The sequence below is a fragment of the Euprymna scolopes genome, chromosome 7 (genome assembly GCF_053919585.1).
Source record: "Euprymna scolopes isolate OS-2025 chromosome 7, ASM5391958v1, whole genome shotgun sequence".
Lineage (NCBI taxonomy): Eukaryota > Metazoa > Mollusca > Cephalopoda > Sepiida > Sepiolidae > Euprymna > Euprymna scolopes.
The window spans coordinates 83284538-83305010 of NC_136488.1; the positions used below are offsets into that span (position 1 = coordinate 83284538).

The 20473-nt window shown below is 30.1% G+C and overlaps 1 protein-coding gene across 12 annotated transcripts in view; it reads left to right on the top strand.

The window, feature by feature from the left end:
• Positions 1–20473, top strand: part of LOC145279808 (kinesin-like protein KIF2A) — a 148206-nt gene that overhangs the window by 66793 nt on the left and 60940 nt on the right. For 3 of the 12 annotated variants that reach the window (XM_080131162.1, XM_080131163.1, XM_080131170.1), the window contains exons 2-5: positions 3675–3769; positions 6023–6100; positions 9482–9613; positions 17795–17911. In XM_080131162.1, coding sequence (XP_079987288.1) covers positions 3675–3769; positions 6023–6100; positions 9482–9613; positions 17795–17911 — 422 coding nt within the window. The remainder of the gene's footprint in view (positions 1–3674; positions 3770–6022; positions 6101–9481; positions 9614–17794; positions 17912–20473) is intronic. The other 9 variants (XM_080131164.1, XM_080131166.1, XM_080131173.1 and 6 more) reach the window with 4 other exon arrangements.

The window sequence follows — 20473 nt, forward strand, 5'->3', positions numbered from 1 at the left end:
AATATATGCTCCCTCCAGTTGCATATTTATTTTTCTAGGTTGGGAGGATGTCATGACTAACCAGCTACATGCACTGATCCCACTTCTCCTCTGAAGGAAGAGGTAATACCTGGTAGGGTTGCATCATTACAGCAGAACATATATTACAATATCCCCTTCCAAAATAGAGGAGGTAGAACTTGAGAGCATCTTCCCCATAAAAGAAAGGAAAACAAAAGATATTACAAAAAAAAGAAAGAGAGAGAAGTACCTAAGATGGTGTTAAGACAACAGAACCGATATTACACTGCACATCCCCATTAAAAGATAATACAGTAATAAATTAAATAAGTTTTTTTTTTTTTTTTTTTTTTTATTCATAAAAGTGTAGTTGTAAAAACATGTTTTTATAGTTTGACCATTCGATTAAGATCAAAGTGTAGTATCTGTTCTCAGCATACTAGCGACATCAGATGTAAACTTAAAAACAAATAATGGCTGCGTTATTAAAAGAAGGGGAAGCTGAGAAACAGCCAGTCAGTAGTTAGTGCTGGTTAACCAGCCTCCTCTTCTTTTTCCCTCATGTTGGACTGGTAAGAATTCTTGTAAGCAATGTTGAAAATACTTTTTAAGTTATCCATATTTTATTTTTTAACAAATCACTTTAATAATGCTGTTAATATCGACAAAATTATAACACATATGTAATTTAGCCATTCCAATGACTGTTCTTTGGTCGTTCGTCTCTCATATATATATATATATATATATATATATATATATATATATATATATATATATATATATATATATATATATATAGTTTAAAATTCAGTGTTGTATTATTGATTTAAGAGTAAGTCGTTTTAATAGTAATGTAAGAGTGATCAATAAAAAAGCACTTTCTTATTCATTCATTTAGATTATATTTCAGTGTACAATTTTTTTTTTTTTTTTTTTTTTTTTTTTTGTACATTTTACTTAGCTTCGTGATCTTAAATTCTTACAAATTTAAATGAAATATACGAGGGGCATTCCAAAAGTAATTTTTTGTCCGAACAGATGAGAGCGATTGTTAATTGCATTATTATGATGATTGTGATGTTTCTGAATTTTTGAGATGAGGATTGGTCATTCGTATTATTTGGATTCATCAGACTACTGTTCTCATTTTGAGTCACTCAAGATTAGAACAGTAGTCCGATGAATCCAAATAATACGACTGAACTTGTGCATTCATGACTTGAAAGTTTCAATTCCGTTGCAGATATTGATGGTACTCTTAGAAAGCAACCACTGCCATGGACGTGCACCAGAAGTAAAGATGAGTCATTGAATTCTTGACAAAAGTGGAGACTATGTAGAAAAAATAAATTCTGGAGCACAAAAGGTTGCTCGTTTTAATGCTTCCACTCCCATGTTTGTAGCTATTCAACTTTTTTTAGTTAAAAAAAAAAAAAAAAAAAATAAGAGTCTTTACTTTTGGAACAACCATCATATTTGTTGAGAGATGGATCAAAAGAAAAAAACATAACATTCTATACAATGGACTTTTAGGAGATTTTTTTTTATGTTAACATTTTATTCAGAACTTTTGATTTCTTTCACTTCAATTTGAAACTCTGATAATTGTGAAAAATTGTGCTATTTCCCCAAATGTTAAGAAACTACATGTTAAAATAGTTGCCCTTTATAAAAGGCATGTGTAAATGTTTAACTAATGGAGAGAAAAAAAGGAAGTTTAATGAAAAAAAAAAATTAAAAAAAAAAACATACTGGTTGCCATTTTTATTGCATAAGCATTTAAATAGTTTTAACTTTTAAAACACTTTAACATTTAAAAGACATTATCTCTATATAAATAAAATGAACTCATTTTTTCCCGTCTGATTTTGACATTAATAGGATTAAAAATCAAGATATTTCATGCAAATATAATATGCACAAACGGCAGAACAATATCTGAGGTGTGTTATAGGCTTATTATTTCTCAAATTCCTCGATAATCTTAGATTTCTATACTTTTTCTGCTGAGAAGTCACGGCCAAAATCGGTTAAGATCAATGGAAGTGGTAAAATATTTTCTCTCTAATAAATTCCTCCTCCCCCTGCCACCACTTAACACCGTTTGGGGATCGTTCACAAGGAACAGTTGAGAAGAGAACACCGGTTTGGCTTCGTAGTTCTTTCATGTGAAGTTATTTAAAATCACTAAACTAAGCTGCAGTGCTCTGTGGCGTAGTGGTTAGCGTTCTGGACAATTCACATTATATTTTCACGTTCGCGCCGACCTACCGTAGTCGTTTTTTTTTTTTTTTTTTTTTTTTTCCTAAACAACTGGAATGGACTTTTCTTGGTGGCCGAACTGTTAACGTTGCAGATGTTTTTTTTGTTTTTTTTTCACACTTTGTTTTCCTACTTTTACTCATGACTCCGGGTTTGATCCTTCCTACTTACCTACCATAACATTTTTTAAAACTGCCCCCCCTCCCGTCCCGGAAACAAACACTCGGGCAACGCCGGGTACCCCCACTAGTATGGAATAATACAGGATGTCCCAAAATGAACCTTTCTATTTTTAAGCTAATTTATATTTAAAAAAAATAGATGGTTAATTTTGGGACACCTTCAAAGTTTCTTAAATTTTGTTTATCATTTAGTCACTTCACTAAATTGTCTATGGTAATAACAATACATGAAGCTATATTATGCTTTGTTAGTTATCAAAGTGATTAAATTTTATTTAATTACTAGCTGGTTTGCAATCTCTTGGCAAAGTTCATTTACTTGAAATACCTAACTAATAAACATTTCATAACTTTGTATACATATTTTATTCCTATTAACATTTTGATGATACCAATTTATTTCTTTATTTATACCAATTTATTTCGTTTAATTGTGGAAAGGAACATTTCAACAAATGTTAAATATTTGTCCACAAAATAAAACAATATTGTGAAACAGAACTATTCCTTATATAAAATTCAAAACAACAATTCAATTGAAAAACAATATTTAATTAATAAAATGTCTTTTCAGAACCAATATGCAAATTAACCCTGTGTCTGATATCACATATACATAGCTATTCTGCAACTTCTCTCAGACCTGATGTTGCTAGTCTGTCTTTTTTCTTTTCTTTTTTCTTTTTTTTTTCTTTTTTTTTCTTTTTTTTTCTTTTTTTTTCTTTTTTCTTATTTTTATGGCATGTGTTCTTTAGAATTGTTTTATCTAGTCTCTGCTTTGTGTTCCAGCTCGCTTGACTCCTTGGTCTAGTGATCTTCATCAATTTGCTGTTTTGACATCTCTTTATAATACAACTTTCTATTCCAGTAACTTCTTTCCAAGAACTGCAGGCAGACTTGTGGAACTATTTTTTTTTCTGATTGCTTTCCTCCTAACTATAACTTTTTTTTTTTTTTCAAGATCAATAGGCATCACCTTTTTTTGTAATTATCTTTCATACTTAACTCCTTATATCAAGTGGCTTCATGCCTTGTTAGGAGCAATTTCTATAAAAAGAATTGAAATCAAGGGTTTTGACTTGCCCATTAATTCAAGAAATGGCTCAACTTATGCATGTATTTATTTAGATGTGAAGATATTTTCAAAGTCAAAACGTGCAAATATAGTTAAGTTTGATATGTTAAATATTCCTTTTATATTAATTTTTTTTTTTTCTTGGGATTCAGGTCGTGTTCATTCTGCTGTGATCAGTTCTATCAACAAAGATTCAAGAAGCGTTACTGTGGAATGGTTTGAAAAGGGAGAGACGAAGGGCAAAGAGGTAAACAACAAACTTTATCCAATTCTTCAACTTGCAAACACCTACATGTTATATTACCTGATTTTGGTCATTTTCATATTTTAGTCAACCTTCTTCAGGTGCATCTTTCAGAACTCTGGAATTTGTACGGATTTTCAAACATTTTATGTACCAACATTACTAAAAGAATATTCCATAATGTTTCAAATTGAATTATAAAAAAAAAAAAAAATTAAACAAAAATTTGAACTTCAAATGCACTATCCATTAGTAAATGTGTCAATTTTCTAAAGTATGTGATTTTTTACACATACTCAGTCATTCAAAAGAAATGAGAAAAAAAAGGTTCATAAAACTCCTTTTCATTCTAAGTAATTTGTGTAACTGAAGTAGGAATTGTAATATTTTAGTGTTAAAAATGTGAAATCTTCATGTCTGAAGAGATTGAATATTTAGAAAGTTATTTACATCGAAGAATTGTTAAGATTAAAACAACATTGTTAAAGTTTTTAATAACATGATTTCATCATTTATGGTTCATTTGGTAAACATAAGTTTAAAAAAGCATTTGATGATGGCATAGTGCTTATTTGGTTGATGAAGAAAAAAAATTTTTTTTTTTTTTATAAATAATTATGGCAATAGGAGCAGGAAACCTGACTGAAATAATAAGTGTATTTATGAAATGTACATTTTGAAAATACTAAGCAAACAAAAATGGTTTAAAAGTTAAATTGTACCATCCGCAACTTATTCGGTAAATATAAAGTATGTGACCATTTTCGATAAAGAATGAACAAAGTTTATTTTTAATCGATAAAAAAAATGGATTTCCGCTTAAATAATAAACAAGTTTTCTGCTTTTTGATTGAAATTTGCTTCTTTTTTTTTTTTAAGGCTGATTTTTCTTCTGGCAGTTCTCTCTGAAAATTAAATTTTGCTCTGAAAATTAAATTTTGCTATGAAAATTAAGATTTCAAGCATTTCATAATTGTGTAGGGGAGTTGACGACTTTTATTTCATTAAAAATTGACTTCCTGTTTCCGTTTCTTACATGATGAGCATATGTCTTTCTCTTAATTTTGACGTTTTTAGTTAAAACTGATTAGAGTTTAGGAAAAAGGGTTACTTTTTGTGCTGCCCACTTTCTAAGCAGATGGGGGATCGTGACCTCCCCAAGTTGAGAATTTTTTTTATTTTAACTGGGAAGAAATATTGATTATTACTTTATTTCTCTTGACAAGTTTGCAATACCCCGCCCTTTCATATTTCTTCTGCCTGTATTTTAAAACCGTTATTATAGCAACAGTAGAAAAAAAAAAATAAAAGTAATTACACAATGTGAAAGGTTGTCATTTTGTATTTGTAAGAATTCAAGATGGCAATTCATCATGAATAAATGAGGGTTCCGTGTTGCCTTAAAAATGACATGAGCTTTTTGGAGATGTGAGATCTCCACATTTTAGTAGAATATTTCACCTTTTTGTAAATAAGAAAATGTAGAATCCCACTTTATTTGAAATTAAAAAAAAAAAAGTTTTATAAGGGTTTATTTCTACCAAATTGTTAGTTTTACATCCTATATTTGTGATTTGACTTTATCTGTTAAAAGGGAAGGCATCCCACTATCCTTAGGAAATTGGTGAGCAGCAAGGTTGGAAAATTCATATCGAAGTTAACATTTTCATTGACAACTCTTATCTTTGTCTTTTATAACATGAAACATAAACATTCGTGTAAGCGTGAGTTACAATGAAACTTGTTTTCCCTCCTGTAAGAAATATTTTAATGCAGAAATAGGTAGGGAAATGTTGAAATTAAACAAAATATTTAAGGCATATATAAGCTCATGTTTTTGTTTAGGCAAATAAGTGAGAAATGTTTTCCCCTCTAACAGTGTTCTTAGCTGGAATAAGTATTTTCAAAAAAAAAATGTGGAATGAATTATTTTGGCTAATAACATAATGGAATAAAAAAAACAGAGGCTAGTCTGAATCAAATATTAGCATGTTAAATTGCGATTTGGGTCTGACAAAATAAAGTTACGTTAGATTTATATTATTCATTTTTCAGTAGTATATACTATAAGCACTTGAATAAAAAAAAAATCTTCCATTTAGTATATTATCTGAAATTCTTTAAAAAAAATATTTTCTTTAATGATTTTTATGAATCAAACATTTACTTTTTCAATTTATTTTTTTCATCAGTAATCAATCAAATAAGATATTTTTGGATTTAGTATTTAAAGTAATTTTCCTGTTCTCACTTCAGATCGAGATAGAAGCTATTTTTAGCTTGAATCCCGACCTCATTGACATGGACAGTGCGAAGACTACTTCCCTCCCTAAGGTAAGTAAAAACTTTTGTTTGTTTTTTTTTTTCCTCCCTCTTTTGCTTATTTTACCCCCTTTCCTTTCCTTTATTGGTTACAGTGCAGTGTCGTCGTCTGCCTGGGGAAACAAGGACAATTTGTTGTGCCGATGTCTTCTTTGCTTGGAAACATTTTGCACCGCCAAAGTTGTTTATTTTGTATGATTTATTTGATTATAAGTTTTAAAAAAAAAAAAACCCTGTAAATCTAGATAACATGATGAGAAATAAGGACAAAAGTATTAAAGTGTTTTAGAATACTTGTCAGACGTGGTATGGAATATCAGTATAGTAAAAGTGTAGTATCTGTTCTGTTACTACACTTCATCTGTTCTATCCTCTGTCGATGAGTAAGGCAGTTTTTTTTATCCAAATCCATATTGCCTGTTTTCGGAGCTGGATTTTCTCCACATTAAAAACTGACCTTGTGTCTAATTCTGCTTCTTGTGGTGAAACAAATAGAGATGACTATTCTCATCTTGGTTAACGTTACAGTCATTGTAAACTCCAATCTTCAAGTATATATTTTCAAACTAGGAAATTTTTATTTGTAACTCATGATGATTTGGTGAAGATCATGGATGTTTAGGCCCAAACGTGCTATATAAAATAAATACAAAAACAGGTCTTCAATGCAGTGGCAATAAAAAAAATAAAAAAAATGTTTCTTGGAGACCGTTGTCCATTCATCTGATGGAAATGACAGCACATGTTTTGTTTTGTTTTAAATAATGAAGAGATAATCACATTTTTGAAACTTACAGTGGCACATCATGAATGACTATATTGTAAAAAGTTTCACAGAAGAAATGTAAAAACTATTTGAATCGAAAAAAAATAAAATTTGACTTGAAATGAGCTTAGAATGGTTGAAAGCTTAAGCACCAACAAGTTGATCAACCAACTATGACCAAACACGCATGAAAATATAAAAATCTTTAGAGGATTGTACAGTTTCTGGTCTTGTTTATTGAATCTTTAATCATAATATTTATAAACTAGCAAGACCCATGGAAATTCAACAGAATGGGAAATATATTTAATCAACGAATGTATTCATATTGCTGATATTTTTCTGGATAGTTCATTTTTTTTTTTTTTTTTTTTTTTTAACAGAAAAACCAATAGCATACAGCAAGTAAATTAACATTATTATAAAAATAGTATCCATTGTATTTTGAATATAGAACTGACCCTAATGAAATAAATTAATAAGTAACAATAAATGCTCGGAAAGTAATATTGTGCTACATAGTTCAATACAAATGATAAAATCACATTGTAAGAGACAATTTTTACTTTACTTTTTGAGTCCAACTCCTTGACAGATAAAATTTTCTATTTAAAAAAATTTTTTTTTTTTTTAAACTTATTTATTCTTTAATGTTCCCTTTTGGTCCTGGATATGACCTTAAACTATATCCAGTGGTGGTCCCAGCTTGAAGGCTTTGGGGAGTGTGGAGCCACCCTTCAATTGCCATTGCTCCCAGGTCCCCTCTGACCCGGAGTGGTAGTACCTGTTAGGATCCCAACTATGGGTTAAATAGAAACCGACTTGAAAACAACAAATATATTCTATTAAAAAAAATCTTTCTTCAAAATCTTTGGATTTGGCATTAAATAACCTGAAAAGGGTTGATATGCCGTAAAACAAAAACAACCAACCTAATGTTCCCTTTTACTATACAATATTTCACTGACTTTAAAGAAAACGCTGCATGTCAAAATTATTAAGTGTTCCTTTCTCGCACCATTACAACAATGATCATATATTGATATTTGAAAATGAGGTTGCATCAAAGGGAGGTCACTCATATTTTTGGTTTGCCAAATTGGCCTTTTTAAAGCTGTTTTACAAATTTGAATTTTTTTTTTCTTTTTTTTTTTTTTTTTCTTTTTAAGTAGTTTGGTTTTCAAAAATTTCATTTGGCTTTTTTTTTTCGAAACATAACGTACTGTAAGGAAGGAGCAAGCAGAATATTATATAGACTAGTTGAAATTTTGCACCAATCCGTATAAGTTACTGTTAATAATATTCTTGTTAAAAAGATAAATGTCTCTCAGTCTATCAGGAAAAAAAGTTTCTTCTGTAAATTGTTATCATCTAAATATTCTTTAAATAAATAAAACGAATATGCCCCCTGTTTATTTAAAATTGTAGCAATTTAATTGGTTTTAAAATGATAAATATTGTCTTTTTACCCTAAAAATGAATATTCTTCAAATCAATAAATGTGACTTTGTGAAATGTATTTATCTAAAACTACACTGTTTTAGTCGGTAGGATTGCATAATTTAATTTTAGAAAAATTTTTTAAATCGCTCAAGTCTGAATTGTTTACTTTAGCAACATCAATTTAATCACTACTGTTGCGAATTGGGAACTTTTTTTTTTTTTTAATTCGTGTGAAAGATAACATGTATGAACATGAATTGGCTTAGTGTTTTTTCATATAGATGTTACATTAATGAAACTGTATACTAAGTGTCAAGCTAAATATTGCATAGTAGTGGAGGCATAAACAATATAATTTCAAATAATGTTATTTCGAATGCAAAATACTACTGAAAGCCAACTTCTTTTAGATGGTTTTGAGTAGTGATGGAATGATTCCTTTATTTATTTTTTATTTTATTTATTTTTTTTTTTTTTTTGTGCGATACAGTTACCAATTATGATTTTTCCAATTTCTAAATATTTTTATTTTATTTTATTTCTTTTTTCATCCTACCGTAAAATCCAGTGTAAATATGTGCATACTTTTTCACAAAAGTAAGAGGAGATTGTACATTATATACAAGTGGATCTTTATAGCTACTTTTCCTATAATCGGTTCCTAATAATTGACTGAAAATAGTGATTTGCTAAACTCATGTAATTTGCAACTATTTTTCACCATTTTGCCATTTTTTCTGATTTATCCACTCGTATCATAATACCTGTACGATTTTTATCAAATTCATTATCATGTATAGATTTTAGTTTTACTGGTGGATTCAAATCAATGAACATTTACCATTTTATCATTAGTACAAACAATGGAAAATTAAGTTTTAAATAAAAAAATATTAAAAGAATCGTTTTTGGAATTGGAATTAAGCTTAAATTTTTTGGTTTCCAATACCAAAAATGTTCTGATTTTTTTTTCTGATTTTCTATTCTAATTAATTATCCCAGCACTAGTTTTGAGCCTATTTCATGAACTGCTGCATCAGTTATTTTTCTATATCATATCCCTACTTGATTCATCATACCAACCCGAACTGTATCCCTACTTGTAAGGATTTTTCCTCTCTCCATTGACCAAACTTGCTCGAATGGACAAAGGTTTGTTTCATTTCTTGCATACTTTATCAAAGGATTCGTGTGGAGATGATGATGGTGATCTAACTGAAAATGATGCTGTTAGTATAGAAGATGACAGTTCTGAGAGAAAATCGGACGTGTCTAGAGGCTCCAACAAGTCTGCCAGAACCAATACTCAAAAAAGGGTAACTGAGTTATTGTACAGCATGTGTTCGTTGAAGCTGCATGTTGTTGTGTTTTGTTGTGTGTCCTATTTGTTGTGACTATTTTGTCTCTTAGTTCATCCCTCACTTACCTTCCAATTTACACTTTCATATTATTTCATTCTGAACACATTGTTGTCATAAAATCATAATATAGAACTGGTTTTGTAGCAATTCTGCTTCTGCCTCCTGTTGTAGTATTTTGCACTTTGCAAACTTTCGGCTTTTTTTTTTTTTTTTTTTTTTTTTTTTTTTTCAAAGGTTTCCCTTTGTTGATAATATAATTAGTGGGTTCTTTATTTTAGTGATATTCGAAAAACAAAATATTTAATTTCAAGTGAAACCAATGGTATCTACTGAATTATTCTTTCGCAGTAATGAAAATATCCAAAAATTACAAATAAAGTAGAAAATTAATTTTTGCCCAAAGATTTTCAGTTAAGATTCAAACTTTTTTTTTTTTTTTTTTTTTTAAGCGAAAATGGAGTTTTGCAAAAAAGCAAAACTAATTGTCTTTGAAAACTGTTTTCATTAATAATTAATTTTTTATTTTATCATTTTTGTAATTTTGGGATATGTTCATTAATATAACTTGACAATTCAGTAGATATTGTTAGTTTCACTTGAAATTCAATGTTTCAATTCTCGAATTTCACTACAATAATGAAAAAGAACCAATAAATGTTTAATGAGACTTAGGTGAACAATTTTGATTCTTCTCTTGTCAAAGTTGGTTGATGGAGGGAGAACTGAATTCAAGATGTTTTAATGGGCTTGTTTTTTAATGGATTTTTATGTTTCTTTTATTTTTATTTATATATATATATATATATATATATATATATATATTATGTTTTATTTTATTTTTTTAATGCTTTTTGTTTTGATCTTTTATTCTGTTTCCTCTGTTGGAAATAAATTTAACATGTTGCAAACAAATTGATGCAATCAAATGTACATTCAAGATGAAATCAGGAAAGAGGACAAAGAAAGTTGGAAGATATTTTAGCTAATTATGGTTTCATATGCATACATCTAAGATGCGTTTGTGTGTGCACGTGTACAAATACATATATTTGCATATATAGTTTGCATGCGTAAATGCATGTATTCGAAAGAAGAAAATAAGAATTAAAATTAGATCAATAAATAATACTAAATTAGTACAAGTTAATTCACGGTATTAGTATTTTTTTTATTTATTTATTTTTTAAACCCCCCCCCCAATAAGGTATATTGTCACTGAGATGTAAGAGGCTACTGTGATTAGGGATTATCCTAATTGGGGTGTTGTACAGTAAGATGTTTGTTCATATTACATTTAAATTTCTGTATGCTGGTAGAGTTGAGAGCAGGGAAGGAATTCCAAAAGCAAACAATAAAGTTAAGAATGTATTAGTTGTACTTGTAACAGCTATCACTTCGGTTGGGTTGAGCTTGTTTTCTCTTGAGCAAGTGCTAAAGTACTATTGCAGTCCACTTTCACCAATTCCAAGCTAAGTCACACAATATGGCTAGCCAATTCCGATTCCATAGTCGAAGACTAAGTACTTGTGGGCTTCATAGTGTTGCAATGTCATTTTTTATTATTGCCATCTAGGTAGAGAAGCTTTCTCTCCAGATGTTGAGTTGTATGCCTAAGCCATTTTAAACAGTGTTGGAGAAGGAAGAATAGCAAGGGTCAGATATTCAGTCATTGACAGAAACTTTTGGTTAGTATTCGATCTACACAATAGTAATCCAAACTGACCGTCAAATTCACATGTTTTTAGGTTAATTTGATGAGATGAATGTCTAAATAAAATGTGGTTTTCGTACTTCTTCAGAATATAAACCAAACGAAATGGACTTTTATCAAAGCAAACTTCTAGAGCCAACTAGAAACAAGCAGAGCAGTTTATGAATTGGAAATTGCAGAATAAATGTGTGGCAGACAATAATTAAAGACGATATCAAACATAAAATAAACAGCTTTTTTTTAACTCTAACCTAACCCTAACCTGTGTACTAATTGACTGTTTGCCAACAACCAAGACTGTCGAAACAACAAGAATACAAGAGTTTTTTGTTGCCCCCCCCCCTTTTTTGAAAAGTTAGTTTCACTTGGTACTAATTGACTGTATGCATAAATTTCATTAAACAAAAGTAAATTTAGTTTGGCTAATATTCTGTAGAAGTGCCCCACATTGTAATGCAAACTGACTGACAAACACACTTATTTTTCAAGCTAATTTGATGAGATTAGTATTTGAATAAAATGTAAATTTCATTTTCAGAAGTATGTTGTAGTTTGCTTGAAGCATTGTGTGCAATGTGAAAGGAGTTGTTTGAAGGCTATGACAATGCAATCTTGTAAGGAACACACAATTGAACACGAGTCAATAAAGTTAAACGTATAATGACAATATTGAAGGAATTCCAATAATTTTCAATTGTAATATATTTATTTACCAGCATGATTTTTTTTTCCTTCTAAAGAAACTGTTCACTTGCTTGTGTGGTGACTAGGGCTATGACAATAGCATATTCTTATCATTGTTTTGACTCTCGAGTATATATCCGACACAGTTAATCGACCAAGAACCAGATCACTCTATATAAAAGCATATAAGATATCAACCGATACACACTAGAGTCAAAACAATGAAAAGAATATGCTGTTGTCCTAGCCCTAGTGATGATTAGTTATTCCTTGTCTTATGCTGCTATTTCAGGGGTGGGGTGGGGGAGTTGCTCTGTGACTTGTTTCATACCTTACTTGCTGATTTTCAAAGCGATTGCTTTTAAATCGAATGAATCTTTACTTTGTTTTGTGAACATCTTGTCTATAAAAATTAAAACCAAAAACAAAACTTTTTTTTTTTTTTTTTTACAAGATCAAAATATATAAAGAAAAATCAATTAAAATAATTATAGTCAGTCACTTATTCTTTATTTCAACAAGGATAAGATAATATGCAATATATTATTTCTTTTACATGAATAAAATATTTTCATAACCAATATTTTTTTTATACGCACGCTGTATTAAAAAATAGTTTTATTTGGATTAGTTAGCCTCCAAACTAGAGAACCTATGGTTGATTTCATAAAACTTTTTATATAATGCTTAAAATTAGTTTCAAATGCAAAAGTCGAGTATCATGGTTCAATTGTGCTCTAAACAGAAACATTCATTTCGAACACACTTTGGTCTTATCAAATAATCTACTGTTGATTTTATATGTCAGGCTCTTCTGCTTGTGCGGTTATAAAACTTCTCTAATGCACTTGTGATGCTAGGCTGTATAAGGGTGTTAACGTCGGTCAAAATCTGACTACTTGAATTCGATTCTTTCAATTATCAATTTCTAGATACTTATCACAGGCATTCCAATACAAAATCTAAACACTTACAGGCGCAAAGTATATTTGTGAAATTTAAAAATTGGCCCAGCTGTTTTGGAGTCTATAGGGAACAAACTCTCTCTCTCTCTCTCTCTCACACACACACAAAGTGCTTTTTATATATAAGTAGATTATTTTTTATTCTAAATATACATTTATGAAAAAATTGTAGCAATATCAAAAATAAATATAAATCTATACTAAGATGTATGAAAAGTTGACATAACTTGTACAAGAAAGTGTTTTCAACTTTCATGGTTATCATTATTTATTTAATTGGTCAAAAGGGAAAACTAAAAAGCTGAACAGATGCCCCTCCCTTCTTCATATTTAAAATTTTTAAATCTATTTAATAAAATTTGGAAGAAAACTAGCAACGACAATTCTTATTATACAAGACATTTGTTAAATTATTTTTAATTTGACACTTGATTTAAAAACTCTGACATTTTATAATTTTATTTCTTAATCTTTATAGTTGTGTATTCAAACAAGTAATATATTTGTACATAAGTTATTTTTTTGTCAAAAAAAATTGTAAAATGGAGTGCAAGGTGAAAATGGCTTTGCTTATTGGTTCAGGTTTACAATATAACTTTCTTGAAAATCTTAGCTATCTCAATCTTGAGGGTGCCACAATCAGATCATCAATTCCTTGGTGAAGGATCCCTCTGGAATCATCTAATCATGTTAACATAATGCCCTAACTTCTTCACAATGTGATTAAAATGGGTGCTGTTAGCAAACGACAAAAATGTACTTAAATCTGTTTGGGCTGGAAGTGGACTTGACCGGCAGCTAGTGCTATAACACATCTTGATTGCTGCACTCCATTATCTGCAGAAACATTGATGATAATTTGGAGCCATTATCTCATCTAGCATTGTGACACGACGGCCAGGCATAGTTTCTGTGTATGTCTTGACAGTTGTTAGCCAGATTTTCAGTTTACTTCCCCCTATACTTTTGCTATCCAGGCATGGGTTTAGGATCAACAGCTCTGTGTATGGTCCACTTTCTTTGCATCTAAGAACTTGACCTATCCAACAAACATGTCTACTTGCAAGTAATGGAGAGACAGGATGTATGTATCAACAATGTCTGACTTCAACTTTCTGTCCAGTCTCTGATATGAGCCAGTCAACAACGCAAGCAGTTGTGACTAAAGACCTGGTCACCATGATAAATAGAAAATAGTCTTGATTTCCATAATTTTAAAATGACTTCTAGATGTTGTCAAGACGTTTTTGTGTGTCTAATTCAGAAATGTAAAAGCAATTTTTAAAACGTATCAATTTCCCCCCGCCCTCTCTTTCCGTATAACTAGTTTTACAACTACCAATTTTGCGATTACAGTCTAAATAATGGATTGCATTGACAGTATTGGGAGTTTGTAAATTTTTTTTTTTTTTTTTTTTTTTTCCAATAAGTTTGAACTTGCTGAAGTTTTACCAATGTGTTAGAAAAAGAAAACATTGATTTTTATAAATTAAAATATTTGGTTAAATCAGTACACAGAATTAAAAAGAAAAAAAAAGAAAATACCAAATAAAAATCTTTTGGGAAATGTTTTAGCAGGGAGTTAAATTTTTTTATGTAAGGTTAAACATAAAATGATCCCTCATTAATAAACAGTAATATGCCTTGAGCCTGCTCTTGGCTTGCCAAACTAGCAGGACATCCCATCTTTATGTTATTCATAATTTTTAAGGATCTACAACACGAGACTGAGAAGTAATCCTTTCTCTTTGCATTGTGAAAAAAACTATTGCATCTATAATGTAAATTATGTCCTTACAGACTGATGGTTTAAATACGAGGATTTAAAATTTTTGCATTTTTTATCGTAAGGAACTTTTGTTTTTACTAAGAATTGCTCATAAAACAGGCATGCTTCTAACCTTTTCTCTGTAAAACAATGATAAAGATGGTGAACGTTGAGATTTGTGTCCAGGACAGATTCTTAGGGGGGAAAAGAAAAAAAAAAAAAAAAAATTGTGGATAGGTGATAATTTTTTTTTTTTTTAGATTATGACGTGAACGTTTTGTAGTTAAAATCCGTTTAGTATTATGTAGTGATAGGAAAAAAGAAACACATTGTAACACTTAGCATCATCAGTGATACCAAAAACTTAAATGGAAATTAACTGTAATGAAATGAAGGTCTTTGAGTTTATAAGTAAGTAAAAGTGTTTTCTTCATTTCTGCTTTTTAGCAAATCTACTTTCATTCAGTCATGCTGTCATCTTGAAAATCTATCGATTATACTTGCATATTTACTTGTTTACGTGTTTTCTCCAGATTTCATGCATAATACTAAAAGTAGATTTCAATTCAAAAAGGTTCATTTTATCACCTGTACATAATTTTTTATCGCAATCTATCTCCAATGCAAATCTCAACCTTTACCAAAATATTACATGTGCATGAATCGATATCAAATTAAACTTACTTTTTACAGTAAATTTATTCAACAAAATGGTTCATCTTCTATAAAATATTTTAGATCGACTTAAAAAATCTGTCTAATAAAAATGTTTTTATAAGTGTTATATTGGGTTGACAACTAAGTTCCTGCACTTTGTCTTTAATGTTTTTTTTAACAATTTTTCAGACATTCAAAAAGATTTTCAATAGTCTTTGTTAGAAATCAAAACGGTGTCACAATTTTTTTTTCGGAAATAAATAGAAATTAACTTGAATTAACTCTTAAAAAAAAAAAATGTTTTTTAAAGTTCGAAAATGATTCTAAAATAGAATTCTGAAAAAAATAGATTTCAAAAAGTTAAACTATGACAGGAACTTTTTTGTCAACCTAATAGTTTGAAGCACTGTGTGTATTGTATACAGCCTATGACAATACCAAACAGTAAATTATGAAAATATTTAAAAGAATGATTGAAAGCAACAAATGTTAGTGTTTCCTGTTATATGCACAAACAAAAAATGACCTCCATCTGGCAGCTATGAATCTAGCTCTAAATATTATTTTTCAATGAATGACTTGCACGTCTATCTAAAATATCAATAGAATATAATTATTAAATTAGTTTTCTTAAATTTCAATAGATTTATGTTGGAGATAGGTATATCTTTGATATAAATTTTGTATTGAAATTACGTGGTTTTGCTTAAATTACCTCCCTAGAAAATTAAACATAATTTAAAAAACGCTTTTGATAATTTATCCATTTTATTTAATTATGAGATCACTTTAATGTTTATATTGACAAAATCAGTGTGTGTGTGTGTGTGTGTGTGTGTGTGTGTGTGTGTGTGTAGGTTACATGCCAGTTGTGAAATTGGTCATTTCATGAATTGAACCGGTCATTTGCAACGAAGTAATCTGAAGTTTTCAAAATGTTGTAATCTTCTCTACTGAGTGTTTTTCCAGTTTGTCCTTTCTTCAAAACTGCTCATATGCAGCAGATCACAAGAAAGCCCGATTTTTTATATCTTCATCTATGGCTAAAGCTTGCATGGGTATTTAAAAGAATTTTAAAATAATTATAAGAGTCAAGTAGTTTTGCATAAATTTCTGAGATTCATACACCAAACTGCCCATTTCATGAAATGAGCAAACCATTTGACCACTTCATGAAATTGGCACATAGACATTGAATCTGCCTCTGAAACCGTGACTGGATCTCCATCACTGTAGCTTCAGCAGCTGATCATCCAGCATGGTTGGATTTGATCCATGTCATTGTGAACTCACTTGGTGAAACTGGTTCAACCCATCCTGGGTGAACGCCACCATATCATATATATATATATAATATCTATCATGCTTAACATTGTAAGTAATCTACGTGGATCAATCAACATTTTCAAGTTTCATCAGAATTCCAAGTGAATTCCATAGTTAGAAAAAAAAATTTTTTTTCTTTCTCAGATCATCAAAAAAGTGGAAGGAACGGCGACTTAAAAAAAAAAAAAAATAATCTTATCTACTTTAGATTTTGTCCATCTCCATCAGTCATCTACACTCGTATTGAGCACTTTTGAAAAAATATTGGTTTTTAGTTCATGTTAACAATATATTTGAACATAATTAATCAAGTAATATATATATAATATATATTATTAGTTGTTTTGGAAGTAACATAGACATGATAAATTAATCTTGGTTGCACCATAAATACATAGGCCAATATAATTAGGTCTGTATCCTGCTTCATCTTTCGGAGCCTCATTTTGAGTTGGCCACCACATTCTTTCATCCCCAAAGTCGAATTGGAAGAATGACTTTTCTGATAAATTTCTTTCGTTGGTGCTGAAGAGTGTGACCAAACCAGCAAAAACAACTTGTGCAAAGAGGTTGCTGAAGAGAAGAGATTCAACATTGCATGAACCACCACGTTTGAGACAAACTGTTGCAAGCGAACTTTGAAGATGCAATGGCGACCATAATGATCGCAAACTGGAAGGTTGCAATGGTCTGAAGAATACTAAAGTTGAAATATGAAACTGGCAATCAGCAAAGCAAGAAACCATCCAGATAAAAATGTCAACAAAAATAGCAACTAACACCATGAAAAAAAAATGGATAAATAAATATTCATTGTATTGAGAGATGAACAGAGTAGAATACTGATTTTAAACAATTTTAATTATTAAAATTAGTTTTTGTTTGTTTTTATCTTTTAAATTTACAAAAATCGACTGTATTAAATTTAAACAAATTTTGTTTGTTTTGTGTGTGTGTTTTTTTTTTTGTTTTTTTTTTATTTATTTAAAATAAATTTTAAAAATTTTAATTTTTTTTTTGCAAAGAAGTTTCCATTTCAAATTTTGGAGAAACAAACAAGGGGCAGAAGTAGTGAAATAAGGAGACGTGATACAAACAATGTTCAAACGAATACTGGAGAAAAACTGAAGAACTACGAAAGGGTATGCCTACAACTTTCAGACATATAGATTGCAGTGGGTTTTATTATTTATTTAATCATTTCTGGACACCCGTACTTATTTTTCTACAATACTATAATCTACATATACAAAAATCATAAAGGTAAACTGCACAATGAAATTTATACATTAACTCTTGCTTTGGTGCATATGCATTGTTGAGTCTTAATTTTATAAGGAATGAAAACTTTTTTAAAGTAAAGCTTGACATGAATATAATTTTTAGTGAATAAAAAAAAAAAAAAAAAAAAAAAAAATTTAATTACTACTATTCAGATTCCAGGGGTAATCTAATGATTAAAAAGATAATTTTTGTATTTAAAATTATTAAAATGTTCCCATCTAGCCATATTAACTACAGTTAATTTTTTTTTTTTTTTGTTATGGTGGGCATTTGTTTCTTTAACTCTTCAATTTTTAAAAAATAATTTTATGAATATTTTAATTTCCTATTAATGCGCATTTGATGTGATTTTAAAAAAAGAAAATGACTGGTATTTTGTTTTTAATCATTATAAAGAATCAACTTTTATCACTCAGTATCATGTTTCTTGCTCAAAATCTACCTACATAATTGTTGATACACCCGAGAAACGTAAATAAAATACACGTTACTTCAGTTTTAATTTTTTTTTTTTTTTTTATCTAATCCAAGTTGAAGTTTGGTATTTCATTATCGATATTGTCATAGTTGTAGATGACTTCAGCTTTACTGTCGTTTTGTGCTTTGCTTTGTTTTATTAAAATATCTTTTGTTGTGCCAATATTAGTCACTTTAGACAGTTTGCCATATTCTATGTGCAATGTTTTTTCTTTTATATATTAATTTTCACTACATTCTTGTTGTTCTTTTGTGTCGATGTTGTTTTTAGAATAGATTTTTGATTTGTCAACAAATAACTATGAAATAATATTTTTTTTTTCTGCAAAAATTTTATGCAAATGCAGTCGTAAGATTTTCAGAAATCTGAAAATATTGCTTACCAAGTTTTAATGTGTGTGTCTGTGTGTGTGTAAGATGATGGGGGGGGGGGTACTGGTAACATGGTCACATGGTTGTACTCTCAGTGGCTAGACCGGTTTCCTAACCTAGTCTACCTAGTGAAGAGAAATTCTGTGAGGCAAAAAAAAAAAAAAAAAAGACCTGTTAAAAGGCAGATGAACCTCTCTAGCAATATCTGCACGGAGACACAAATATTATGATTGGTATCCAGGTGCATGATGAATCAAGAGGGGTAAGGAATCTGATAGGAAACCTGTTGCATGGCCAAGTTAAAGATCTTGCAACTGGTATGGTTGCAATAGTGTTGAGCCGGCTTCTTTGATGCAATACACTATGTCCCAAACCATGGTAGTCCATGCACAGTGATTCGGAGCAAGATCACATAAAATGGCTCACCAATTACGATTTTACCAGTGGAGGCTGGCCAACTGTTTGTCTCTGGTCAATGTAGTTTTGTGGAGAAAGTCGATAGTGTCATGCAAATTACATCTTATCTTAAAACCTGCTTAGGCATTAACGATAACCTTTTTTTTAAGTGCGATGCAGTGATGCTTACGTCACCATCGTCAATGTTGTTTGTCTGACAAGTGCTTCAACAAACTTGCTGTACATGTACCTTCCCCTCCCCCTCAATGTCAATACCCCAACACATAACAAAAAAGAGATCACATTCGTTCACTGTAAAGCTCCCTAGATGCTGGAAGGTTTTCGGCTCTAATAGTTTCTTTTCTCTGACTGTACCAACGTACAGAAATTTGAATGTAATGTGAACAAGCATTTCACTGCACAAATCCCCATTTAGAATTCCCCTATATAAACATTAGCGCCTTTCATCTCCTTGGCAGTGTGCCTTGTTTGGGATGAATTGCAAAAAAAAAAAAAAAAAAAAAAAAAAAATGTCATGAATTCGAAACTCATAGTTGCTGACCTGTATATTTGGCAGTCTCTACATACCTGTAAAATCACTAGGTCACTTAAAATAAGATTGAGATGGTTTTTGGTTTCCCTTAGGGTGCCTGAGCAGCTTTTAGGAGACTAGAAGATTGCTGGTAGAGTTCAATATCTGTTTATCTGACCAGCATAGTATTGTCAGCAGATTTCTTTTGTGTTCAAACAAAGATAAAGATAAAGCTGTTAAAGCTGATTTAGTGATTATGAGACGAGGGGGAGGCTAAGATAAAAGATAACTCTATACTAAGGTTTTATGTACGACATGAAAAATTGGAATCTTAGGAAGATCTCCATCATTCCAGTAATCATAGGAACAATTGGGATCATGGAAAAGAATTTTCAAAAGCTACCTGGTGAATATATCTGGTAAACCAAGCACAAGAGCTCCAAAAAAAATTGCGGTTTATGAGTCAGTTAGAAACCTAAAAACATTTCTTGGAGTCTCTGAAGTAACTGAATGGCTGAGATCTAGTAAAATGCTCCATCCCACAAAATAAGAAAATTTGGAGGAAAATAAGATAAATCTTTTGGAATTTGCTCCTGAATGAACAATTCTGATGTTTGCAAGTTATTCTGTTGTTTTAGATGTT